The sequence below is a fragment of the Lagenorhynchus albirostris genome, chromosome 6 (genome assembly GCF_949774975.1).
Source record: "Lagenorhynchus albirostris chromosome 6, mLagAlb1.1, whole genome shotgun sequence".
Classification (NCBI taxonomy): domain Eukaryota; kingdom Metazoa; phylum Chordata; class Mammalia; order Artiodactyla; family Delphinidae; genus Lagenorhynchus; species Lagenorhynchus albirostris.
In genome coordinates, this window is record NC_083100.1 from 18,945,665 (window position 1) to 18,973,103 (window position 27,439).

A 27,439-nucleotide genomic window follows, 5' to 3' on the forward strand; every position below is an offset into this window, starting at 1 on the left:
GGACACGCAAGAGGGAGAGGATATGAGGTTATATGTATACATATAGGGGATTCACTTTGTTATACAGCAGAAACTAGCACATCATTGTAAAGCAATTATACTCCAATAAAGGTGTAAAAAAAACAAAAAAAGAAAAACCAAACAATGAAAAACATAAATAAAACTAGTGATTAACTTTGGGGAAAAAAAGTGGAGTCATAAATAATGACCTGAAAATAAACCGATATTACCAAGCCAAAATACATTCAGGGCTAAAACTTCTATAAAACACGAGTATGTGGATAGCCAGAAAACACTGGATTCTCTCTTTTTATTCCCAGGAGCGCTGCATAGTGTTTAAGAAGGCAAGCTGTTTTCTCAAAGTCGTACCCAGAAACATGGATCCTAATTTGGCCAACAAATTCAAATTAGCCGGAATTAGGAGTAACGAGATGTGCACATTCTTTTCAGACAAAGATGTAGCTGCTGTCTACATCTACTTAATGTCTACTCTTCAGTGATTAATGTCTACAGTGAATTAATGTCTACTCTTCAGTGATTATCCTAAATCCTATTCTTCTTTCCTTATACAGTCAGGTGGGTTATTAGGGAGCCTCACTGTGACATCCCTGCACTGTGACTTATGGGGGCAGTCCAGAGTTCCTGAGCCCCCAGACCCTGGAAATGCACCCCATCACTGGCCACTGATGGCCTTTGGGCCAACCCTCACACCAGGGCTGATGCTTTCACTCTCCAGAGAGAAGGTTGCAAGGGAAAGAGCCCACGTATTACATCACATCCATCCTGCAGCTATCTGTGTGTGTGTTTTCTAAACCTTGGATTTTTTAAAAAAAATTAAAGCATAGTTGATTTACAATATTGTATCCTATAGCTATTATATGTATTTGAATGAATCATTGCCAAAGAAAGTAATTTTTTCCATTTACATTAAATGTCTTGTCCAGGCAATGTGATGGAAAATAAACAGACAGAGGCCATTTTCAACTCCCAATATAAGCAGAGGAACTTCATGTACACTTATGGCATATTCGTTTTTCTGTAGGTATATTTCAATAAATGTCTTTAAAAATTTTTTAAAGAACCTCAGGTATAAAGAGAAAACCTCTTTGACCATGCTGTATTTTGTTTTTGTCTGTTTTTTTAAAAAAATTAATTTATTTTATTTTTGGCTGTGTTGACTCTTCGTTGCTACGCACGGGCTTTCTCTAGTTGCTGCGAGCGGGAGCTACTCTTCGTTGCGGTGCGCGGGCTTCTCATTGCGGTGGCTTCTGTTGAGGAGCACGGGCTCTAGGCGTGCGGGCTTCAGTAGTTGTGGCTCGCGGGCTCTAGAGCACAGGCTCAATAGTTGCGGCGCACGGGCTTAGTTGCTCCGCAGCATGTGGGATCCTCCCGAGCCAGGGCTCAAACCTGTGTCCCCTGCATTGGCAGGTGGATTCTCATCCAATGCGCCACCAGGGAAGTCCCTTTTCTCTGTTTTGAGTAGGAGTCTTTGACTCTTTTCTTCCCAGTGCTGTGTCTGTGGGCTTTCCAGTAGCAACCTCTGGGCAAGGTTTCATAGCTGCGTTAATAGCTCTTCAGCTTTTATATCTTTTAGAACACAACTTGTCGCTTGTCACTTTTGGTGGGGAGCCTCTGAGGTTGTGGCTACACCTCATCAAAATGTAAGGGGATATAGCCTGCTCTTTGATTAATCCTCACAAGGACATCATTACTTCACCAGTCCTCTGAGCTCTTGTTTCGGTTCTGCATTGCTGATTTCTGATTAGAGACTGGATTTTAGGCCCTGCAGATGCACAGCAGGGCACTGCTGCTTCACAATTTCCTGTGGCGCCTCTGGAGGTATGGCTTCCATTGGCAGCTATCTCTACAATAATCTTACCACACTGATCTTCATAGATTTTTTAAATTGAGATCTAACTCACATACCATAAAGTTCACTCTTCCAGTGTGTATAATTCAGTGGTATTTAGTATATTCACAAAGTTGTGCAACCATCACCACTAATTCCAGAACACACTTGTCTTCCCAAAGAAACTCCGTATCCATTGAAAATCACTCCCCATTCTCCCGGCAACCACTAACTTACTTTCTGTCTCTATGGATTTGCTTATTCCAGACATTTCATGTCAGTGGAATCATACAAGATGTGGTCTTTTGTGTCTGGTTTCCTTCATTCATATAATGTTTTCAAGGTTCATCAATGATGTAGCATGACTCAGTACTTCATTCGTTTCTTATGGCTCAGTAATATTCTAGCCTATGGATATACAAGATCTTCACAGATTTTGATGTGAGATTAGCCTATAAATTCACAAACTGAGCTGCAGACATGGACACTGACACTCTTGGACAGCTCTACAAAACCTCAATCCCAAGCCACATCACACAGACTTCCCGCCACCCAGCGTGCCAACACTGAGGCGTTCACATGGCTTGGGCAGCTGACCCCTGGTGGTCTGAGGAGCAGCACACTGGGAAAGGCAGCAGTCTGCCCTGGATGACTTTGTGACAGAGATCCTAGCACCCTTGGCGACCAGCCCCCGTCCTCTATATTTATAAAGAGTTCTTACAGCGAACCCCTGCACAGGTGGGTTCGAGAGCCGTGGCCTTATAATCAGGCATCCTGCCCAATTCTCTCCAGGTTTCTCTTCTCAATATGGAAAGCTCTGTATCTTCCCCCCTCTCCTTCCCTTCCCTTCCTCCTATTCCAGTCGCATTCAACAAACATGTATGCATTACCTTCATTAACTCTGTGCTAGACACAGAGTTCGACATTGGGATTATGCCCTCCATGGGGCTCCCAGCTGGCTGGGGAGACAGTCGGGCCTACGACACGGTGACCGGGCTGAGCGCTCGGTTCTAGGCGGTGGACGGGGGAGAGCACAAGAGGAAGTGCTCAGGCTCACCCTGAGAGGTCAGGGAAGGCTTTGCAGAGGCGGCGACATTTGAGCTGAGTCTAGAGGAAGAGCAAGTTCTGTGAGACGACAGGCCAGTTGGTGAAGAGGGTGTTCCAAGGACAGCAGACATTAAGTACAAAGTATTGAGGCCGGAAAGAGCATAATGTGCTCAGGGAAATACAAGGAATTTGGGCTCAGCTGTGGAAGGGTGGAGGGGGTATAGGGGAGTGTGGAGGCCAGGATGCCAGAACACCGAGTCTTCTAAGCCACTTAGGACTTTGCCTCAGGACTGAGGGGAGCCATGGAAGGATTTTAATCAGGGCAATGACGTGAGTTTTTTAATAGGCTCAAACTCAAATCCCCACAGACAGAAGAAATTCTGCTTTGGTTTTCTATGACTCAGCATTAATTTCCCACTAGGGCTGGGCCTCCTTGAGGCTGGGATTTGTTGACTTTTCAGGCTTGTGTTGTGGTACACTGGATCTCCATGCCAACCCACTTTCCTTCTTGTTGGCTTCCTGTACTGAAGAGGCTGGAAAGTTAGAAACTACAATCCCCAGACTCTCCTGCAGTTCCAGGTGGGATTTAGGCTCTACCTCTCAGTTGTACGTGAGAGATTTGGAAGGTGGTCGTGAGGCAGAGACCACCCTCTGCTGCTCCTGTTCTTCCTGTTGTCAGGGGTAGTTGGGAGGAGGGGGCATCTTTTCTTTTTTTCTTTAGTCAGCATAGACCTGGGAGACATGGAGTAGCTCTGGGGCCAACAGCTGTAGTGACAGCTTCCCAACTCTCATTCTCCTGAGTGTGACCAACATGGGGCTTTCCAGACTGATCAGCCCCCCAGTGGTGTCCCTAGAGTCATTCCTGTAGGCCTGGCCTAGAATGCTTCCGACCATTTTTATAGCATGTCACTGCCTGTATCTAAGCACTTTCTATTCAAAAGCGGGTGTCTTCTCGGTGCCTGGGGAATGGCTCTGCAGCTTCTACTTGGGCAGGGCCTCAGCCAATGCCAGGTGAAGCTAAGGCTTCTCTGTGAGGTCTGGGAAAGCATACGGCGTTCTCAGCTTCCACGAAGGGAGGCGGTTCTGCCTCCCACCAGGTTTGCTAAGTGGGGAGAGGGTGTTCCCCAAACACAGAAAAAGGTTCAAATGCTGGGTTGTCAAAAAGAATCACAAAGGTCTCCAATTATGAATAAAAGCCCCTTTATTCTATATTTTCCCCAAGGTTAGCCACATGCCACGGAGGCGGCTTTTTATCTGAGAGGGAGACGCTCAAAATGATGAAAGTGGCAAAAGCTCAGGGTTCTACAGGAACTACACTGAGTTTCTCCAACCTCTGGCACCTGGCAGCCCCTTCCTCTCCTTCTTCATGTGCCAGGGAGGGTGGGAAGGAGGCTCAACTCTGTCTCTGCAGGAAACGCAGGCCCACCTTCTTATTGGGAACGAGCACGATTCGAGCCACACTTGTCACCTCCCCCGTCTCAGGGGCCAGGGCCACCTCGTACTGCTGGATCAGCTGGGAAGTAAAAGGCGCACAGGCGATTAGAGTCTGTGGCCTCCATCCACCGCCCTCCTCCGCACGCTCCCACCCCGTGCCTCCCGCCTCCTTCAGCACCCGTGGCCCGCACGGCCCTCCTGTCTCTCCCCATTCACCCTTGTCAGCAGCAGCTGCATCTCCAGCTCTGCAACCCTGCGGCCCAGGCAAGCCCGAACTCCGTAACCAAAGGGCACAGAGCCAAATGGGTGTTGGGCCCTGAGGGCATCAGGCTGGTTCTTCCTCAGCCAACGTTGGGGCTGGAAGCTGTCCGGCTCAGGGAAGATGCGAGGGTCCCGGGACACCACGTAGTGGCAGAACACAAACTGGGTCTGCAGACAAAGAATGGGTGGCACATCAGCAGAGGGCTGCAGGGGCCCCCTGGGAACCCTGGCTCTCCAGCCCTACTCACGTTCTTGGGGAAGAGGAAGCCACCAACTTCAATTTCCTTGTCCATGATGACCCGGGAGTTCACGGGGACCACAGGATAGAGACTGCAGGTAAAAGAACGTGCAGATCTGCCTCTGAATCCAAGGAGGGGCAGAGTGCCCACCCCCTCGGCCACACCCCTCTGGTCCCCCGGGACCCTCTTCCCATCTCATCCCTGGCCCTGGCCGCAGCCTACCAGCCCCCACTCCCAGTCCTGTCTCTGAGTCCTCGTCCACACACAGACCCTTGCTCCCGGGGACAGCATCCTACCGCAGCGTCTCCTTAAGCACAGCTTTGAGCAGGGGCATGTGGGCAAAGTCCTTGTACTGGGGCACCTGCCCGGCGGGCACCATGCCCACCACTTCTTCATGCAGGGCTGCCTGGATCTCTGGGTTCTTTGAAAGATGGTACAGGGCCCACGTCAGCGTGTTGGACGTCTGGGAGGTAGAGTAAGAGATGAAGTGAGGAAAGATCTCTAAGAAAGAGGCCAGTTAAGGTGGTGGGAGGGTGTGTGAGTGCATGCGTGCAAAATGTGGGAGAAAAATTAATTTGCCACGAGTGTGGCAGGATTAGACTCAGGGATTCATGGGGCTCTCCCTCCACGCTCCACGTGACTTCACAGTGGGCTAAGGACCAATATGATGGAGAACTGCACTGTAACAGCAGAGAAGACTGTGACAGAGAAATCCAATGTGACGAAAGGACAGGAAAGAGGTCCCACTAAGAAGGTGCTGTGGGCAAGCTCTTCAACTCTGTGCTTAGCTGACAGCACAAGGGAGTGGGTTAGATGTGACATGAAACTTCCCACCTGTCTGACAGAGGCTCCAGGGCGTGAGGGAATCCCTCTTACACAAGGACCACTCCCTGCCCGCCTCCACCAGGCTGAATGACCACCCTGTTTTCCTTCCAGCTCTACATCCACGTTACAGAGAGAGAGAAGCGGGTATCCGATGAAGGTCAGGCTCAGGTGGGGTAGAGTAGGGAATTGGCTCAGGATGGGAGCTGGGAGGCCCTGGTCTCCTCGCCTGCCCCTCTCACGCACCGTGTCTACTCCAGCCATGAGCAGCTCGGGCAGGCTGCCCTCAGCGTCTCGAGGACTGAGCTGTCCACTGGTCAGCAGGAAGTGCAGGTAACCAGATATGTGGGCCTTCTCTGGGCCCCCTGTCTGAAGTTGGGCCTCTATCTCCTCTAATTTCTGATCAATCAGCTTCTTCCCTGTGGGGACAACGGAGAACAGGGGAGGATGAGGTCAAAAGTCATGCTCTCCCAAGGACCAAGAGAGAAGATCCCGGGAGAGGGTCCTGAGGGGGCTGTTACCTCACAGGCCCTGGGACCCACGCCCCAACTTCTTTCCCTGGACTCCTCACCAAAAGAGAAGATGGTGTTCCAGCCATCCAGATACCGCCTCCAGAAGGGCAGCAGGGAACGAGTCCACTTGGGGAGGAAGGTGGCGTACAGCGAGTTCTGGAACATGAGCCCGACAGATCTGACGAAGGTCTCGGTGTCCTGCGGGATGGAGCGCTCCAGGCAGCCGATACGTTTCTCAAACAGGATGTAGCAAACAGCTGGCGGTGCACAGGGGCCGTCACAGGAGGCAGGGCCATGGCACACAGAGTCCAGGGGGCTTCGAGGAGGAGAGCACAACCTACCCGACTCACGCCCACCCAGCCCCTCTCCCCACAGGGGTACCTTCCAAGGCAAAGAAGTAGAAATTGTGAGCGATGTCGGGCACATGGTCCCCCGAGGCGCTCTCTGCCCGCTGCTGGTTCAGTCGAGTCATGAAGTCCTCAATCACCTCATTCAGAGCATCTGTGTAGAGCGCAGCCTCAGCTGGCTTCAGCAACCGCTGGTTCAGAGCCTGGCGGAGCCGGTACCACTGATGTCCTTGCCTGTAGAGAATGGAGGAGAGACACCAATGTAAGTATCTTGTGGGGATTGGATTAGATGGTATCTTCCCACCCTGAGACCCCTATGGACTCGAGGAAAATCTCAGACTCCTAGACCTAGAATTAAAGAATCACAAACTTTCAAATAACAGAATCTTTGAATCACAAAACTTCAGAATCTCACTAACAGCATAAAGGAAGTAGTTAAGGTGGGCATCTGGAATGAGTCTGTCTAGGGTCAAATCACAGGTCAGATGATGACTGGCTGAGTGACCTTAGGCAGGTGACTTAAATCCTCTGTGCCTCGGTTTTCCCTTCTGTAAAATGGCAATAATAAGAGTGCCTATCTTAGCAGGAATAATTAACATGCTTAGATCAGTGCCTGGCAAATGGTGAATGCTTAATGAATGTTTACTGTGATTATCTTAGGATGATACAACTCCAGAATCTTCTGTATGTGAAATGAGCTATGGCGCTACGGTGGTTCCAGTCCCTCTGTGTGGAGGATGAGGAATAAAGGAGGAGCAAATGAGGGTTCTTGGGGTGCTCAGATTCTGGACCTTTGTGCTCTGCTTAGCTCCGTAGGCCAAGGGGACAGAGTGAGCTACCAGGCTGATCTCCAGGCTCTCTTGCCATAGCCATCCAGTAGGTGGTTGGGCCTCACCCCAGTTAGGCAGGGATGTTCATGTGGGTGGAAACATGCTTCCCATACAGGAGCTTAATATTCAGGGGCTGCTGCCACCTTCAGCTGTCTCCCAAACCTGTTACCTTTCCTAAGCAAGCTGGGTATGGGTCAATTTTTTAAAAGCCAGTTGCAGAGTAATAAGTATAATATGGTACAGTTTTAAGAGGAAGAGAGGAAATCCTACATATACACATGCATATTTGCATGTTTCAACACAAAGCAGGGAAGAAGAATACACACCAAATTACTGATGAGAATTACTTAGGAGGATGGGATGGAATTTTTCCAATAAGTAAGACTTTTGAATTTTAAAAACCAATAAGGTATTTTAAAAAGGAAAACATTTAAAAAGTCTGAAAGCAAAATTCAGGTTTTTTATTTTGAAGTATAAGTCAACTGCACTTCAATAAATTTTTAAAATATATTTTTATTTAAATGAACCTCAAAAAACAAGCTAAATAAATAAATAAATGAACCTCAAACCCCAGGAATTTTCTTTATTATGTTGGGGAAAACCTGCAAAAAGATAAACTAGGGACTTCCCTGGTGGCGCACTGGTTAAGAATCCACCTGCCAATGCAGGGGACACGGGTTAGATCCCTGGTCTGGGAAGATCCCACATGCCGTGGAGCAACTAAGCCCGAGTGCCACAACTACTGAGCCTGCGAGCCTAGAGCCCGTGCTCCACAAGAGAAGCCACCACAATGAGAAGCCTGTGCACTGCAACAAAGAGTAGCCCCCGCTCGCTGCAACTAGAGAAAGCCCGTGCGCAGCAACAAAGACCCAACGCAGCCAAAAATAAATAAAATAAAATAAATTTATATAAAAAAAAGATAAACTAAAAGTGTTGTTGGAAAGGAAATAAAAACCAGAATAGACCTATTTATTGGAACTTCAGGTTTTAGGTGCTTCTCCAAGAGTAAAACTCTTCCAACAGTAGGATCTGCAGGACTTAAATCTGAAACTTTCTGTGGTTGTTAAAATATTTCTTGGGGAAACGACGGTCACTCAAAAAATGAGATTTAAAAAACATATATGTTAAAACAAAAAAGGTTATCACAGGTTAGCAAAATAGCTTTTAAAGACATATATGGTATAACATATTTAGGAAACTGGCTTTAGAGTAAACAGTTATAGATAGATCACAAAGGGGTATATATCATGTTTAGCTCCAGTTCTAAACCTGAGCAATCAAGTCCAATGATGGCCTGACCTGTGAAAACCTGTGAGACCCAAATGTTTATTATTATTATTATTGAGGTATAATTGACATATAACATTATATTGGTTTCAGGTGTACAATATAATGATTTGATATCTGTATACATTGCGAGATGATCACCACAATAAGACTAGTTACCATCCGTCACCATAAAAAATTAACTTCCAGGATTTACTCCCCTGGCAAGATTTGGGTCTCAAATATTGTAGAGCATACCTGAGACACAAATCTTGCCCTCAGGGTCAGACATCAGGTTAAAGAGCTCTTGAAGAACATTCTCTATTCTCTTCCCAGAACCTTGAAAAAAGGGCCCAGAAATTAAGCTCTGAAACCACCCACCTGTGAAGGAACCAGGAATAAAGAAAGAAAGACATGCAATGACAGAATGAATGTATAAGCATCAAAGACAGATAAAATGAACCTTCCAACCAGTCCATTTCCTTTCCAAACATGTCATGGCAGTAGGTCCTTGCATTCCAGAATCAGAGAGATCTATTCCACTACTCACTAGTTGTGTCACTTCTGGCAAGTGGTGCAAAAACCCTTCTAGGCCTCAGTTTCTTCATCTATAAAATGGGGATAATAATACTATCTACTTCATGAGTTTGTTGTGAAGATAAGATGAAATAATAAATGTAAAGAGACTAGCCTGATGCCTGGCATGTTATAAACACATACTTAGTTATCATCAGTGTTGCTGCTACTACTTCCACCACCAGGATCAACTTTAATCCCTTAAAAAATGACTTTAAAAAACATGGATATCAAGCAACTAGGGAAAATCAAAAGCCACTCATTGTTCTTGGAGCTCTTTTAACATACTATAGTAAAAAGAAGCCTGTAATCTATCCAATTACAAGCCGTGGCACTGAGAATCACCAATGATTCTCAATTATTTACCTTAATTGATATATGCATATATAATAACACTCAGCCCATCTTTCAATTTGTCACTGCCAAAATAATCTTAACTTTTCTAGGTATAACTTTAAGGCTAAAACCTACATCTGTCTCTGTGAGTGGAGAGCATCCATGAAAGTTATAACCAACAACAAGCATATAATATATAACTTGGAAAATATTTTTAATTAAATTGAGCCCTCCCAACTAGTATGGTGATGATGTTTTTTCAACTACAAGTAAATATGTCCCATTATGATTTGAGTTGGTATGTTTTCAACCATAATATAGGACAATGGAGCTTGAAAGTTCTTAGAGATATCTTGGAGATACTCTAATCCAAGCTTCCCATTTTACACACGAGAAACATAAGCCCAAGGAAGGGGAAATTATTCACTTGTTCATAGTCATACGATACATTAGTGGAAAAGCCAATGAATGGTCCATGGGCTTCAGCCCAACCCAACCACCACTTTCTAGACGAGTTTCAGGCTCAGAGGACACAGGGAGATCCTACCCTGCCCATTATCCACTGGCTGCCCAGTGCCACTGTCCTTGGGCTTGGCCCCCTGGGGGCCTGTTCCGGTCCCTCAGGCCCCAGCTCACATGGTGAAGGGCCCATAGGTCAGGCCCTGCTGGTCCCGGTGCTCCTTCCATAGTTCCATGTCGTTCCGTACTGGGTACTTGCCCTCTTGGCGCATCACTTGCTCCAGGAGTGGGGCACTGGCCAGGTTCACGTGGATCTGAGGCCCTAAGCGGTTTATCCATATTGGACCATACTTGGCCTTGTTCAGCACCTGTGGAGTTCAACCAAAGCTGAATAACCATGGCCTAGCTAGGCCGGCACTTCCTGGAGAGGAAGCAGGATAAGGGAGTGTCTTATGGCCACACCAGAGCAAGTGAGCTGGGCAAAAGCACATTGTGTAGGAGGTAGGTGCTGGGATGGCCTGTAGTCTCGAAAGGAGAACACTGGAAAAAAAAAAAAGGTTACACAGAAGTTAGAATATTGAGAGTAATGAGTATCTGGTGGAACTGGCAGAACTGAGGTCTTGGAGGAACGAAATTTTGGAAAAATGGGATACCTGGGAAACTGGGGTATGTTGAGGTATAGATATTTGGGGTCCAGGGTTTTAGGGAAACTGAGCCCTTTAATGAGGTATAGTAGAATGTCTACGACTCCTTCATAGAAGCATTTAAATCTCCTGCAGCTTGCTGTCAAGGAGACGAAGATAAATATCTCGTGTAACCAACAAGAAAAAAGAAACACAATTAGAAACTCCAGGAAAAACAGAAGCTGAATGAGAAAGTCAAGATGTAAATATGAAGTAAACTATGTGGTATGAATTTTTTTAATAAAAAATTTTATTAGCTATGTTAAGGAATGCAATTCTCAAATATTTTATCTTAGAATTTCTACAGCACATGACAGTTGAGACCCATAGCATCTATGAAATTGACATTGCAATGATGTTTTTATAGTTGTTGAAAATAAGGGAGAAAATAATGTATTTTGGGTTTTGGTGGGGGTAAAACTTAAAAAGAATCCAGAAATACTAAGATTAAATTTACTGGCTAAGTTATACTTACAAACTGAAAGAAAATGAAGCATAGTGGTCTCCCAAGTACTTCATCTTTTTTTTTTTTTTGCGGTACACGGGCCTCTCACTGTTGTGGCCTCTCCCGTTGTGGAGCACAGGCTCCGGACGCGCAGGCTCAGCGGCCATGACTCATGGGCCCAGCCGCTCCGCGGCATGTGGGATCCTCTCGGACCGGGGCACGACCCCGTGTCCCCTGCATCGGCAGGTGGACTCTCAACCACTGCACCACTAGGGAAGCCCAAGTACTTAATCCTTTTACTGAATAAGTGTTAAGAGGATTAGATCTGTTTCAGTATCGAAATTAGGCCAAAAGGCTTCTATAAAAGAAACATTAAAATTATGGAGAAGAGATCTATTATTCAAATTATAGAACTCATAGTCCATAAAAACAACAATTTTACTGGGTCTTACTGTCAGCATTAAATACAGGGTTCTCCCAGGACCAGTGCAACCTGATTGCCCTTCATATATTACCCAATTGCCCAGAATCCACCCTGAACTAATGGCTGATTCTGCCTGTTCCCAGGAAGACAGCCTTGACAAACCCCCAACGTCCATTTAGCCTTGTTTCCCACTTCTACCTCCCAGTAATACCTGCCAGTGTGGTACAATTTTGAATGGTTAATTGTCTGAGAACGACTGTGATACCTGGAGGAAAATAAGCGTATTCAGACATTGCCAGTGGGAGTCTAACATGACACAACCCTACATGGAGGACAATTTGTTAATAGTTATTAATAATTACAAAATATTTATAAGCAAAGTGTGGGTCATCTTCATAATGGAATACTATATCACCTTAAAAGAGGATGAAGCAGCTCCTTGTGTGCTAAAATGGAAAGATAGATTGTAATATGGAAAGATAGCTAGATAGCCAAGATAGACTGTTGAATGGAAAAACGTGGGGAGCTAAATAAGAATACATAGCATTTGCATTTGCTTTCGTAGAGAAACACTGGACTGATACATCAGAAATGAATTAAAGTGGTTACCTATGGGAGAGTGGGGAGGACAGCAGTGAGAGTGAGACTGTGTGACATTTTATTGGTATATTGTTTTGAGTTTTGAACTATGAGAATGTATTCAAACTTTTTAATCTAAAGGGGGAAAGAAGTGTTTTCTGAAGCAATAAGTCACCTGCCATTGATCAAGTAATTCCAGAAAGCAGGAAAGACTTGCTGAACCTCTGAATTCATGTATGTATATACTCCTTAGATTTGTAAGTGGCCCCTCGCTGCACTCATTTTGTTTATTTTTCTTAAGGGTTCCATTAGAAAAGAATACTTATATGTCTATTTTTCTCTACTAAATTCCTTAGGAGAATTAACCTAAAAGTAAGCTTAAGTTGTGTTTCTAGTTTGGTTTAAGATATTAATATAATATAATAATATTATATATATATTAATAATAATATTATATTATATTAATATAATAATAATAATATTTCTGTGGAGCTTAGCATAAACTAGACACTGTTCCAAGCACTTTGCTTATACTAGCTCATTCAGCCCTCACTACAGCTGCATGAGGTAGGTGTAACATTACCACAGTTTTGCAGATGAGGAAACTGAGGCCCAAAGAGGTTGCCCGAGGTCACTTTGCCAGTAAGTGGCAGAGTCAGAGTTCAAACTCAGACCACCTGGCTGGAGGCCATGCTCACAACTCCTTACTCCACTGATCCCCAAGAAAGCTGACTATGCCTTACTAACTGAAAACAAACTTAGGCTCTTTAAAAATATGTACTGCTTAAGGGACTTCCCTGGCGGTCCAGTGCATTTGCGCTCCCAATGCAGGGGGCCCGGGTTTGATCCCTAAGTCAGGGAACTAGATCTCGCATTCATGCTGCAACTAAGAGTTCTCATGCCACAACTAAGAAGTCTGCATGCCACAACTAAGAAGTCCGCATGCCGCAACTAAGACCCGATGCAGCCAAAATAAATAAATAATAAACAAATAAATATTTTTTTTAAAATGTGCTGCTTAAACCCAGCAGAACTCTGCTGTAACCCAGGGTTTCTCATGGCACTGCTGACATCTGGGGCTAGATGATTCTTTGCTGTGGCAGACTGTCCTGTGTATTGTAGATTGTTTAGCAGCACCCCTAGACTGTACCCCAGCAGCAACCCCACAGCATGCTGTGACAACCAAAAACGTCTCTAGACATTGCCAAAATGTCCTGGGGGGTGGGGGCAAAATCACCCCAGCTTGAGAACTTCTGTAATAACCCCAACCTCTTAAAATGTCTCTTAATTCTTTAATCTTAGAAGACTCCTTTTAAGAAATAATATCTCACTTTGAAGAAATATTTATCTGAAGTTTGGTTTCTTTTCCTTCTGTTAAGCTCATGTAAAATTACATGCAATGTTTTTATAATGATGCAAACAATGGTTATCTCTGAGTCATGGTTTATAGATAGTTTACTTTCTTCTTTACACTGTGATTTGTTTTTCAAGTTTTCTACCTTGATCTTGGAATCGGGGCAAAAAACCATGTTTTAAAGAACTAGATTAATAACCTTTCCTTGGGCACCAGCTTCTTGCCTGGAACCCAAAGCCTCTGGCACCACTTCCTGGCTGTCAGTTTGGAAGTTTCTGGGACATTTCCCCCCATGCCTAGGCCATGCTTTCTTCCCTCTTCCTTCATACTCCTCAGTTTACTTGGTGGAACTTAACAAGGATCTATTTATGTAAGAACTTATTTTAGAAAGACACCAGAGCACTTGCTGAGAAATGTGTTCTATGTCTGTGAGCCTACCACTAGGCTGTAATCTGAACCAGTTAGAGAGCCCCAAGGTTTTCAGATAGGTGCTAAGTGCCCCTTTGCAGAACAGAGTTCCCTAGGGATCATCTTCCAAGATGAATGGGAGCTAGCCTCTGCCAGGTGAGATTCCAAAGACGGACAGTGTTAAATTCATCCAACATGCATTTATTGAGCTCATATGCTATTCCTCCTATACTGATCTTGGGGCTGGGGATACTGCTGTGACCTACTCTTAAGACAGTTTATTTACATCCTAGGGCATAAGCCACACAGCTGAGAACTTGATTACATATGCTTATAAACTATTCCCTAATTATTTTGTACATATCTTGTCTCTTCAACTAGATTGAAAATCTTTAAGGGCAGGAACCTTGTCGTACTTCTTTATACTTCCCATACTGTTTAACACACTGCTAAACACATTAGAGACACTTAATAAATATTTAGCAATTGCCAGTGAATCAAGTGGAAGAAAAACAAGTTGCAGATAATACAAAGATTATGAGACAGAGACAGAAAAGAAGCAGGGAAGAGGATACATAGGAAACTGGTAACAGTGGCTCCACTGGGGTAGGCATTAATTTTAAAAGGCTGAAGGAAAATCTCAAAAGGAAATTAAGAGAATAGTTCTAATATACAACTACAATAGCATCTTTGATGGCCTGAATGTTGCATCTTCCCCAAATTCATGTGTTGAAGCCCTAACCTTCAGTGTGGCTCTATTTAGAGAGGAAGCATCTAAGAAAGTAATTAAGGTTAAATAAGAGTGGGGCCCTGGGGAGATTGGTTCAAGATGGTGGAGTAGAAGGATGAGTGTTCACTCCCTCTTGAGAGAGCACCAGTATCACAACTAACTGCTGAACAATCATCGACAGGAAGACACTGGAACTCACCAAAAAAGATACCCCACATCCAAAGACAAAGGAGAAGCCACAATGAGATGGTAGGAGGGGTGCAATCACAATAAAATCAAATCCCATAACTGCTCGGTGGGTGACTCACAAACTGGAGAACACTTATACCACAGAAGTCCACCCACTGGAGTGAAGGTTCTGAGCCACACATCAGGCTTCTCAAACTGGGGGTCCGGCAACGGGAGGAGGAATTCCTAGAGAATCAGACTTTGAAGGCTAGCGGGATTTGATTGCAGGACTTCAACAGGACTGGGGGAAACAGAGACTCCACTCTTGGAGGGCACACACAAAGTAGTGTGTGCATTGAGACCCATGGGAAGGAGCAGTGACCCCATAGAAAACTGAACCATACCTACCTGCTAGGGTTGGAGGGTCTCCTGCAGAGGTGGGGGGTGGGGGTGGGTGGCTGTGGCTCACCCTGAGGACAAGGACACTGGCAGCAGAAGTTCTGGAAAGGACTCCTGGGAGTGGGCCCTCCCAGAGTCCACCATTCGACCCACCAAAGAGCATGTAGGCTCCAGTGCTGGGTCGCCTCAGGCCAAACAACCAACAGGGAAGGAACACAGTCCCACCCATCAGCACACAAGCAGATTAAAGTTTTACTGAGCTCTGCCCACCAGAGCAACACCCAGCTCTACCCACCACCAGCCCCTCCCATCAGGAAACTTGCACAAGCCTCTTAGATAGCCTCATCCACCAGAGGGCAGACAGCAGAAGCAGGAAGAACTACAATCCTGCAGCCTGTGGAACAAAAAGCACATTCACAGAGAGACAGACAAGATTAAAAGGCAGAGGGCTATGTACCAGATGAAGGAACAAAATAAAACCCCAGAAAAACAGCTAAATGAAGTGGAGATAGGCAACCTTCCAGAAAAAGAATTCAGAATAATAATAGTGAAGATGATACAGGACCTCGGAAAAAGAATGGAGGCAAAGATCAAGAAGATGCAAGAAATGTTTAACAAAGACCTAGAAGAATTAAAGAACAAACAAACAGAGATGAACAATACAATAACTGAAATGAAAACTACACTAGAAGGAATCAATAGCAAAATAACTGAGGCAGAAGAACGGATAAGTGACCTGGAAGACAGAATGGTGGAATTCACTGCTGTGGAACAGAATAAAGAAAAAAGAATGAAAAGAAATAAAGACAGCCTAAGAGACCCCTGGGACAACATTAAATGCAACAACATTTGCATTATAGGGGTCCCAGGAGGAGAAGAGAGAGAGAAAGGACCCAAGAAAATATTTGAAGAGATTATAGTCGAAAACTTCCCTAACACGGGAAAGGAAATAGCCACCCAAGACCAGGAAGTGCAGACAGTCCCTGGCAGGATAAACCCGAGGAGAAACATGCCAAGACACATAGTAATCAAATTGACAAAAATTAAAGACAAAGAAAAATTATTGAAAGCAACAAGGGAAAAACTACAAATAACATACAAGGGAACCCCCATAAGGTTAACAGCTGATTTCTCAGCAGAAACTCTGCAAGCCAGAAGGGACTGGCATGATATATTTCAAGTGATGAAAGGGAAGAACCTAAAACCAAGATTACTGTACCCGGCAGGGATCTCATTCAGATTCAACGGAGAAATCAAAAGCTTTACAGACAAGCAAAAGCTAAGAGAATTCAGCACCACCAAACCAGCTCTACAACAAATGCTAAAGGAACTTCTCTAAGTGGGAAACACAAGAGAAGAAAAGGACCTACAAAAACAAACCCATAACAATTAAGAAAATGGTAATAGGAACATACATATCAATAATTACCTTAAACTTGAATGGATTAAATGCTCCAACCAAAAGACACAGGCTCACTGAATGGTTACAGAAACAATACCCATATATATGCTGTCTACAAGACACCCACTTCAGACCTAGGGACACATACAGACTGAAAGTGAGGGGATGGAAAAAGATATTCCATGCAAATGGAAATCAAAAGAAAGCAGGAGTAGCAATACTCATACCAGATAAAATAGACTTTAAAATAAAGAATGTTACAAGAGACAAGGAAGGACACTATGTAATGATCGAGGGATCGATCCAAGAAGAAGATATAACAATTATAAATATATATGCACCCAACATAGGAGCACCTCAATACATAAGGCAACTGCTAACAGCTATACAAGAGGAAATCGACAGTAACACAATAATAGTGGGGGACTTTAACACCTCACTTACACCAATGGACAGATCATTCAAACAGAAAATTAATAAGGAAACACAAGTTTTAAGTAACACAATAGATCAGATAAATTTAATTGATATTTATAGGACATTCCATCCAAAAATAGCAGATTACACTTTCTTCTCAAGTGTGCACGGAACATTCTCCAGGATAAATCACATCTTGGGTCACAAATCAAGTCTCAGTAAATTTAAGAAAACTGAAATCATATCAAGACCACAACGCTATGAGATTAGAAATCAATTACAGGGAAAAAAACCATAAAAAACACAAACACATAGAGGCTAAACAATACGTTACTAAATAACCAAGAGATCACTGAAGAAATCAAAGAGGAAATCAAAAAATACCTAGAGACAAATGATAATGAAAACAGGACGGTCCAAAACCTATGGTATGCAGCAAAAGCAGTTCTAAGAAGGAAGTTTATAGCAATACAAGTCTACCTCAAAAACAAGAAAAATCTCAAATAAACAATCTAACCTTACATCTAAGGGAACTAGAGAAAGAAGAACAAACAAAACCCAAAGTTAGTAGAAGGAAAGAAATCATAAATATCAGAGCAGAAATAAATGAAAAAGAAATGAAGGAAACAACAGCAAAGATCAATAAAACTAAAAGATGGTTCTTTGAGAAGATAAACAAAATGGATAAAGCACTAGCCAGACTCATTAAGTAAAAAAGGGAGAAGACTCAAATCAACAGAATTAGAGATGAAAAAGGAGAAGTAACAACTGACAGTGCAGAAACACAAAGAACCATGAGAGATTACTACAAGCAACTCTATGCAAATAAAATGGACAACCTGGAAGAAATGGACAAATTCTTAGAAAAGCATAACCTTCCAAAACTGAACCAGGAAGAAACAGAAAATATGAACAGATCAATCACAAGTAATGAAATTGAAACTGTGAATAAAAATCTTGCAACAAACAAAAGTCCAGGTCCAGATGACTTCACAGGTGAATTCTATCAAACATTTAGAGAAGAGCTAACACCCATCCTTCTCAAACTCTTCCAAAAAATGGCAGAGGAAGGAACACTCCCAAACACATTCTATGAGGCCACCATCACTCTGATACCAAAACCAGACAAAGATTCTACAAAAAAAGAAAATTACAGACCAATATCACTGATGCATATTGATGCAAAAATCCTCAACAAAATACTAGCAAACAAAATCCAACAACACATTAAAAGGATCATACATCATGAGCAAGTGGGATTTATCCCAGGGATGCAAGGATTCCTCAATATATGCAAATCAATCAATGTGATACACCATATTAACAAATTGAAAAAGAAAAACCATATGATCAGCTCAATAGATGCAGAAAAAGTTTTTGACAAATTCAACACCCATTTATGATAAAAACTCTCCAGAAAGTGGGCAGAGAGGGAACCTACCTCAACATAATAAAGGCCATATATGACAAACCCACAGCAAACATCATTCTCAATGGTGAAAAACTGAAAGCATTTCCTCTAAGATCAGGAACAAGACAAGAATGTCCACTCTCGCCACTATTATTCAACATAGTTTTGGAACTCCTAGCCATGGCAATCAGAGAAGAAAAAGAAATAAAAGGAATACAAATTGGAAAAGAAGAAGTAAAACTGTCACTCTTTTCAGATGACATGATACTATGCATAGAGAATCCTAAAGATGCCACCAGAAAACTACTGGAGCTAATCAATGAATTTGGTAAACTTGCAGGATACAAAATTAATGCATAGAAATCTCTTTCATTCCTATACACTAATGATGAAAAATCTGAAGGAGAAATTAAGTAAACACTCCCATTTACCACTGCAACAAAAAGAATAAAATACCTAGGAATAAACCTACCTAGGGAGAGCAAAGACCTGTATGCAGAAAACTATAAGACACTGTTGAAAGAAATTAAAGATGATACCAACAGATGGGGAGATATAACATGTTCTTGTATTGGAAGAATCAATATTGTGAAAATGACTATACTACCCAAAGTAATCTACAGATTTAATACAATCCCTATCAAATTACCAATAGCATTTTTTACAGAAGTAGAACAAAAATCTTAAAATTTATATGGAGACACAAAAGACCCCAAATAGCCAAAGCAGTCTTGAGGGAAAAAAACGGAGCTGGAGGAATCAGACTCCCTGACTTCAGACTATACTACAAAGCTACAGTAATCAAGACAATATGGTACTGGCACAAAAACAGAAATACAGATCAATGGAATAGGATAGAAAGCCCAGAGATAAACCCACGTACCTATGGGCAACTAATCTATGACAAAGGAGGCAAGGATATACAATGGAGAAAAGACAGTCTCTTCAATAAGTGGTGCTGGGAAAACTGGACAGCTACATGTAAAAGAATGAAATTAGAACACTCCCTAACACCATACACAAAAATAAACTCAAAATGGATTAGAGAGCTTCCCTGGTGGTGCAGTGGTTAAGAATCCACCTGCCAATGCAGGGGACACGGGTTTGAGCCCTGGTCCAGGAAGATCCCACATGCCGCGGAGCAACTAAGCCCGTGCGCCACAATTACTGAGCCTAAGCTCTAGAGCCCGCAAGCCACAACTACTGAGCCCATGTGCCACAACTACTGAAGCCCGTGTGCCTAGAGCTCGTGCTCCGCAACAAAAGAAGCCACGACAATGAGAAACCCGTGCACCAAAACGAAGAGTAGCCCCCGCTCACCACAACTAAAGAAAGCTCGTGCACAGCAACAAAGACCGAACACAGCCAAAAATAAATAAATAAATAAATTTATTAAAAAGAAAAAAATGGATTAGAGACCTAAATTTAAGACTGAACACTATAAAACTCTTAGAGGAAAACATAGGAAGAACACTCTTTGACGTAAATCACAGCAAGATCTTTTTTGATCCACCTCCTAGAGTAATAAAAACAAAAATAATCAAATGGGACCTAATGAAACTTTAAAGCTTTTGCAAAACAAAGGAAACTATAAACAAGACAAAAAGACAACCCTCAGAATGGGAGGAAATATTTGCAAATGAATCAACGGACAAAGGATTAATCTCCAAAATATATAAACAGCTGATGCAGCTCAATATTAAAAAAACAAAGAACCCAATCAAAAATGGGAAGAAGACCTCAATAGATATTTCTCCAAAGAAGATATACAGATGGCCAAGAAGCACATGAAAAGCTGCTCAACATCACTAATTGTTAGAGAAATGCAAATCAAAACTACAATGAGGTATCACCTCACACCAGTTAGAATGGCATCATCAGAAACTCTACAAACAACAAATGCTAGAGAGGGTGTGGAGAAAAGGGAAGCATCTTACACTGTTGACGGGAATGTAAATTGATACAGCCAGTATGGAGAACAGTATGGAGGTTCCTTAAAAAACTAAAAATAGAATTACCATATGACCCAGCAATCCCACTACTGGTCATATATCCAGAGAAAACCATAATTCAAAAAGACACATTGCAGCACTATTTACAATAGCCAGGCCATGGAAGCAACCTAAATGCCCATCCACAGACGAATGGATAAAGATGTGGTACATATATACAATGGAATATTACTCAGCCATAAAAAGGAATGCATTTGGGTTATTTGTAGAGACGTGGATTGATCTAGAGACTATCATACAGAGTGAAGTAAGACAGAAAGAGAAAAACAAATGTCGTATATTAACGCATATATGTGGAACCTAGAAAAGTGGTACAGATGAACCAGTTTGCAGGGCAGAAATAGTGAAACAGATGTAGAGAACAAATGTATGGACACCAATGGTGGAAAGTGTGGGGGGGCCGGTGGTGTGATGAATTGGGAGATTGGAATTGACATATATACACTAATATGTATAAAATGGATAACTAATAAGAACCTGCTGTATAAAATAATAAATAAAATTAAATTAAAAAAAAAGAGTGGGGCCCTGATCCAATAGGATGAGTATCCTCATAAGAAGAGATACTAGAGAGTTCTCTCTGTGTGTGTGCATGTGTGTGCACACACATGCATACACACACAAGGAAAGACCATTTAAGGTGGCTGTCTGCAAGCCAGGAAAATTGTTACCAAACCCAAGTTTGTGTGCCCAATGCACAGTGAGGCCAAACAATACCAAAACATTGGAGTTTGGAGCAGAGGAATGTTTATTGCAGGGCACGCAAGGAGACGGGTGGCTCATGCCCTAAAAATCCCAAACTCCCTGAAAGCTTTCAGTGAAGCCCTTTTATAGGAAAGGTGAGGAAGGGGCATAGTTAGTTGTTGCAGACTTCTTGGTGTCAGATCCTCTGTTCTTGAGGTCAAGTCACAATGTTCCTGTAAACCTCCACTGAAACAAATATTATTCTCTGTTCTGACAAGAAAGTGCAAGGTCCCAAGGCTCAACTTTCACCCTCCGAGGTCCAGGCCCTGGCTAAGGGGAGGGGGCCCCTGCGCAGGCCAGTTACCCTACCTGGGAATGTTTGTCCAGAACCCAGTCTGGGTCCTCCCGCTAGTGCCCAGGCCCAAATAAAGAGGCAGATCTCAACTGGCGGCACCCTCAGAGCCAGGTCCCCAGACCCTGCCCAGCCATCATCACTGAGGGAGTCAGGTGCCCAGGACCCAGCCGGCCCTCAGGCTTTTCATTTAAACTGGAGAGATTCATTTGTATAGGATCAATAAGAATACATGTTGCAACAAATACCAATTAGGTTAGTTCCCAGCTCACAACAGTTGCCCTTCTTTGAGAATAGCCCCAACCACAGAGGTGGACTGGAAATAATGATGTGCCGTGTCATTGCAACTTAACCCTGACATCTGGCCACCTCCTAGGGGTAGACAACTGATCTAAGCTCTACCAATTTTTGAAACTTGAACGGAGAAACTGAAGCTGGTTGAAGCTGTTACCTTAATGGCAGTGTCCATATACTCCAGTTGTGAGGCCTCCACAGACTGCGACCCATGGAGACTGCCACTGCCATTAGGTCGCAGAGGTGGGGATGGCGGAGAGGTTCACTGCTGCTTCAAGGCCTGGGCCCAGCCATTGGGTGGCTGTTGGCTCTGGGGCTCTTCAGGACATAGGCCTCAGCCTGTCTCCAGGCCCCTCAGCTCACCCACCAGCCCTGAGGCTGGAGGGCCTGGAGGGCCCTGGGGAGAAGGCCACAATCTGCCTCTCACTGCAATCATTGCTACGAGGACCACTGCAAGGCTTCCTGTTGGTGGAGCTGGACTTCTAACCCCCATGCTAAGGGTCTCACACTAATGAGCGTGTGCTCACTCTACCCCTATTACAAAAGGGCTCTCACCAGAAACCAACCATGCTGACACCCTTATCTTGAACTTCCAGCCTCCAGAACCGCAAGAAAGTAAATTTTTACTGTTTAAGACACCCAGTTTATGGTATTTTGTTATGGCAGCCAGAGTAGACTAATACATAGCATCCAAAAGAATAAAACACTGGGCTTCCCTGGTGGCGCAGCGGTTGAGAGTCCGCCTGCCGATGCAGGGGACACGTGTTCGTGCCCCGGTCCGGGAAGATCCCACATGCCGCGGAGCGGCTAGGCCCGTGTGCTACAACTACCGAGCCTGTGCTCTAGAGCCGGCGAGCCACAACTACTGAGCTCACATACCACAACTACTGAAGCCCATGTGCCTAGAGCCCGTGCTCTGCAACAAGAGAAGCCACTGCAATGAGAAGCCCATGCACCGCAACAAAGAGTAGCCCCCACTTGCGGCAACTAGAGAAAGCCTGCACGCAGCAACAAAGACCCAACGCAGCTAAAAATAAATAAATAAAATATATAAATTTATTTTAAAAATTTAAAAAAATACATAGGGGTAAATCTTCATGACCTTGGATTTGGCAATGGGATTCTTAGATTTGAACAGTAATGTGTGAGCAATAAAAGAAAAAAAGAAAAATTGGACTTCATAAAAATTTAAAACTTTTGCACATCAAAGGACATTATCAAGAATGTGAATAAAGACCTAAATAGACATTTCTCCAAAGAAGATATACAGATTGCCAACAAACACATGAAAGAATGCTCAACATCATTAATCATTAGAGAAATGCAAATCAAAACTACAATGAGATATCATCTCACACAGGTCAGAATGGCCATCATCAAAAAATCTAGAAACAATAAATGCTGGAGAGGGTGTGGAGAAAAGGGAACCCTCTTGCACTGTTGGTGGGAATGAATGTAAACTGATACAGCCACTATGGAGAACAGTATGGAGCTTCCTTAAAAAACTACAAATAAAACTACCATACGACCCAGCAATCCCACTACTGGGCATATACACTGAGAAAACCATAATTCAAAAAGAGTCATGTACCAAAATGTTCATTGCAGCTCTATTTACAATAGCCAGGACATGGAAGCAACCTAAGTGTCCATCAACAGATGAATGGATAAAGAAGACGTGGTACATATATACAATGGAATATTACTCAGCCATAAAAAGAAACAAAATTGAGTTATTTGTAGTGAGGTGAATGGACCTAGAGTCTGTCATACAGAGTGAAGTAAGTCAGAAAGAGAAAAACAACTACTGTATGCTAACACATATATATGGAATCTAAGAAAAAAAAAAAAGGTCATGAAGTACCTAGGAGTAAGATGGGAATAAAGACACAGACCTGCTAGAGCATGGACTTGAGGTTATGGGGAGGGGGAAGAGTAAGCTGTGACAAAGTTAGAGAGTGGCATGGACATATATACACTACCAAATGTAAAATAGATAGCTAGTGGGAAGCAGCCGCATAGCACAGGGAGATCAGCTCAGTGCTTTGTGACCACCTAGAGGGGTGGGATAGGGAGGGTGGGAGGGAGGGAGACGCAAGAGGGAGGAGATATGGGAATATAGGTATATGTATAACTGATTCACTTTGTTACAAAGCAGAAACTAACACACCATTGTAAAGCAATTATACTCCAATAAAGATGTTAAAAAAAAAAAGAATGTGAATAGACAATCTACAGAATGAGAGAAAATATTAGCAAATCATACATCTGATGAGGGTTTAATATCCAGAGTATATAAAGAACTCTTTAAAAACTCAACAACAAGAAGACAATCCAATTTTCAAATGATTAAATGACTTGACATTTCTCCAAAGAAGATATATAAATAGCCAGTATGGGCGTGAAAAGATGCTCAGCATCATTGGTCACTAAGGAATGAAAATCAAAAGTACAATAAGATAGCATTTCACACCCACTAGGATGACTTAAATCAAAAAAACTGAAAATAACAACTTGTTGGCGAGAAACAACCTGTGTGAAGAAATTGAAACCCTTGTGCATTGCTGATGGGAAAGCAGAAATGTTGCAGCTGCTGTGGAAAACCATTTGTCAAGTTCCCAAAAAGTTAAACACAGAATTACCATATGATCCAGCAATTCCACTCCTAGGTATATACCCAAAAGAAATGAAAACATACGCCACACGGAGACTTGTACAGGAACGTTTAGAGCAGCATTACTCACAGTTGTCAAAAGGTAGAAAGAACCCAAATGGCATCAACTGATGAATGGATAAGCAAATTGTGGTATATGCATACAATGGAATAGTATTCAGCCATAAAAAGAACAAAGTATGATACACACTAAAACTTGGATGAACCTTGAAAACATACAGTAAGTGAAAGAAGCCAGACACAAAAGGTCATATATTGTATGATTCCATTTATATGATATATTGAATAGGCAGATCCGTAAAGATGGAAAGCAGATTAATGATTACCAAGGGGTGACAGGAGAGGGGAATGAGGAGTAACTAATGACAGGGTGTTTTTCTGAGGTATTGAAAAAGTTTTGAAACTAGAGAGAAGTAGCAGTTTTATAACATTAAGAATACACTAAATGCTGCTGAATTGTGCACTTTAAAATGCTTCACTGAGGGAATTCCCCGGTGGTCCAGTGGTTAGGCCTCCGCGCTTCCACTGTAGGGGGCACAGGTTCAATCCCTGGTCAGGGAACTAAGATCCCGCATGCCACGAAGTGTGGCCAAATAAATAAATTAATTAAATAAAATGGTTCATTGTATTATAGTTTGTGAATTTCCCCTAAAAAAAGGCCTAGAAGAAGTTTGTGATATTTAAAGCCTCCAGAGCCTCAGCAAGAAGCCTGCTGTGGACAAAAGATGGGCCCCCTCAGAAAAGAGAGAACAGAAGGGGAGTGAGGGAGGTTCCCCTGCGCTGGTTCTTCTGTGGTTCCATGCTTCCTCTCTCGTAGATCAAGAAGAGGACCAGACCAACCTTTCCTTCGCCTTGCCAGCTCCTAACCCAGGATTAGAGATCAAGCTTTAAGGGGTGTTTACTCATTTGTTCATTTGCTCTGGGAAAAACACACTGGCGGAGTCTCTCTCTTTAGAAATGGGAACGCCCTCCATTGCACAAAACTGTTGCCCTTGTAACTTTTCTGGAGGACAGTTTGGCAGCCGATACATATCAAAGGCCGGAGCGAAATCATTTACCGCAACAATTCCATTTTAAGAGATTTATTTTAAGGAACTAATTCAGGATGCGCATGATATTTAGTGATAGATGTATTTATCAAATCTTTATACATACAAAAATCTAAATATATAACAATAAGCTTCAGTATATTCTAGCGTAGCCATACAGTGGAACACTATTCAGACATTAAAAATTGTTAACGAAGTGACTATTGATGTAGAAAGATGTTCATATTTATCTTTTAGTAAAAGGCAGGTTGTAAAAGAGAGTATATGATATGCTTTCATTTAAAAAATATATATGTGGATGACACATGGGGGAAGTAAAGTAGCCTATTCACCAAGGACAAGCAAGCAGGGATAATGCTTACTTACCCCCAAGAGCATGTGTGTATTTATGTATTCATTTCACAAATGTTTATTAACAGCTATGTGTGCGAGGCACTGTAACATGTACAGAGTGTTGGGATTGTGGAAGATTTGGATTTTCTTGTTTTTGTGTCTTTCTGATTTCTCTCCAGTAAACATGTATTACTTCCGCAAATTATTTCAACTAAGTTGAAATGACGTTCTCTTAAATGTGTTATGTAATCACAAATAATTAGCACGCAACTTGTATTTATGTGATTTTTTTTTTTAGAACAAGAGTCATTTTTATAGGAAAAAAAGTGCCTGTCTCGTTGTCATGGGTTTTTATCTCAAGTCAGTCATCCACATCTGGCGGTTTCAGTTGAGAGCTCAGGGACTGCCTGGCAGGAGATTTTGTCCCAGTTCCAGACCCAGCACAACAGGCTCTGTCGCTTTGTTGGGTAATAGCTTGGTGGTGCCATGCTCCCGACCTTGCATGTATCCACAGACACAAAGGCTTGAACCCAACATCAACTGAAAAAAAATGCACAACCTAAAAGCTGACAATTATGCTTTATTCGGCAAACTTTCTGAGGACTTAAGCCCAGGAGGCAGCCTCTCAGCTACCTCTGAGGGACAGCTCCAAAGAGGTGAGGGAGGAGCCAGGATACGTAGCAGTCTGCAACAAAAACCAGGTAGTCGGAACATCAAAAGCTTACTGTTATTAAAGAGAACGGGACATCTCAAGTTAATGAATTTAGTGCTTTCCTATGTATGCAAGAGTCTGGGCTCAGTGAAATCATTCCTCTGATATGCACCTTAGCTTCCTAGGGCCAGTATCCTGTTCTTTTCCATCCTGAATTCCCTCACAGTGGGCCGTTGGGGGCAGCCCCATTGGCCGATGGCTTGATGACCACAACATCCTGTGTCAACTGATACGGCAGGAGACATTTTTTGTCCACACCAGCCTTCCCTGAGTCTTCAGGGCTGAATGCCCTTCGATCCTCTCGGCACAGGAATGGAGGTCTACACAGAGCTGCCACGGGGCTACCTCCCTCCCTATTTTCCTATGTCCCCTGATAGGCATAAGTCCCTGTGTCCTGAGACAGTTTCCCCTCGCCTCTGGGTTCTGACCCATGTGGCCGTTCTGTCCGCCCTCCTTATAAAAGAGCTGCAGAATATAAAACCTCCTCACTGCAACCTAGAAGGGGCTGCTCTGAGGCCACCTCCCACTCACCTCCCTAGCTCATCTGGGAGGCTGTCAGGAGACAGTTTCTTATCACTGCCCGGGTTTTGCAGAGGGGTGGGCAGAAAGCCCACACAGAAAAGAGCTGCAGAATATAAAACTCCTTAGCTAGTCTAGAAGGGTCTCCTCAGCAACAGGGTACCCTGCAACTCGCAGCACAGTCAACTGATTGAAAGAGTTTCGGGGCTGTCCTTCGAGGGTGTGGCACAGCATCACAGGGAGCTGGTGCCTTTGCCTCTCTCATCCTTTCACTATGTGAGCAATAAAATGTCTAAATCTAAAAGTGGCTGTTATGGCTTTACTGATTGAATCAGTCAGGCCTTAGCCTTGCCTTGTCTTGTATGTGTGAGCTCGACATCTTCTCATCAGTTAAACAAGGGAATTATACTAC

At 43.3% G+C, this 27,439-nt stretch overlaps 1 protein-coding gene and 1 long non-coding RNA gene across 3 annotated transcripts in view; one reads left to right on the forward strand and one right to left on the reverse strand.

The window, feature by feature from the left end:
- Positions 1-513: 513 nt before the first annotated feature.
- Positions 514-1,161, forward strand: LOC132522090 (uncharacterized). Its single transcript, XR_009541067.1, has 2 exons — positions 514-576; positions 945-1,161. It is a non-coding gene; the product is annotated as an uncharacterized LOC132522090 (long non-coding RNA).
- A 2,918-nt stretch (positions 1,162-4,079) lies between these two features.
- The window catches only part of LOC132522091 (sterol 26-hydroxylase, mitochondrial), a 43,291-nt gene continuing 19,931 nt past the window's right edge, over positions 4,080-27,439 (reverse strand). For both annotated transcript variants that reach the window (XM_060152089.1, XM_060152091.1), the window contains exons 2-9: positions 10,156-10,346; positions 6,546-6,745; positions 6,224-6,421; positions 5,899-6,071; positions 5,127-5,293; positions 4,840-4,921; positions 4,547-4,759; positions 4,080-4,409 (exon numbers count right to left, since the gene is read on the reverse strand). In XM_060152089.1, the coding sequence (XP_060008072.1) occupies positions 4,290-4,409; positions 4,547-4,759; positions 4,840-4,921; positions 5,127-5,293; positions 5,899-6,071; positions 6,224-6,421; positions 6,546-6,745; positions 10,156-10,346 (1,344 nt within the window). In that variant the 3' untranslated portion in view covers positions 4,080-4,289. The remainder of the gene's footprint in view (positions 4,410-4,546; positions 4,760-4,839; positions 4,922-5,126; positions 5,294-5,898; positions 6,072-6,223; positions 6,422-6,545; positions 6,746-10,155; positions 10,347-27,439) is intronic.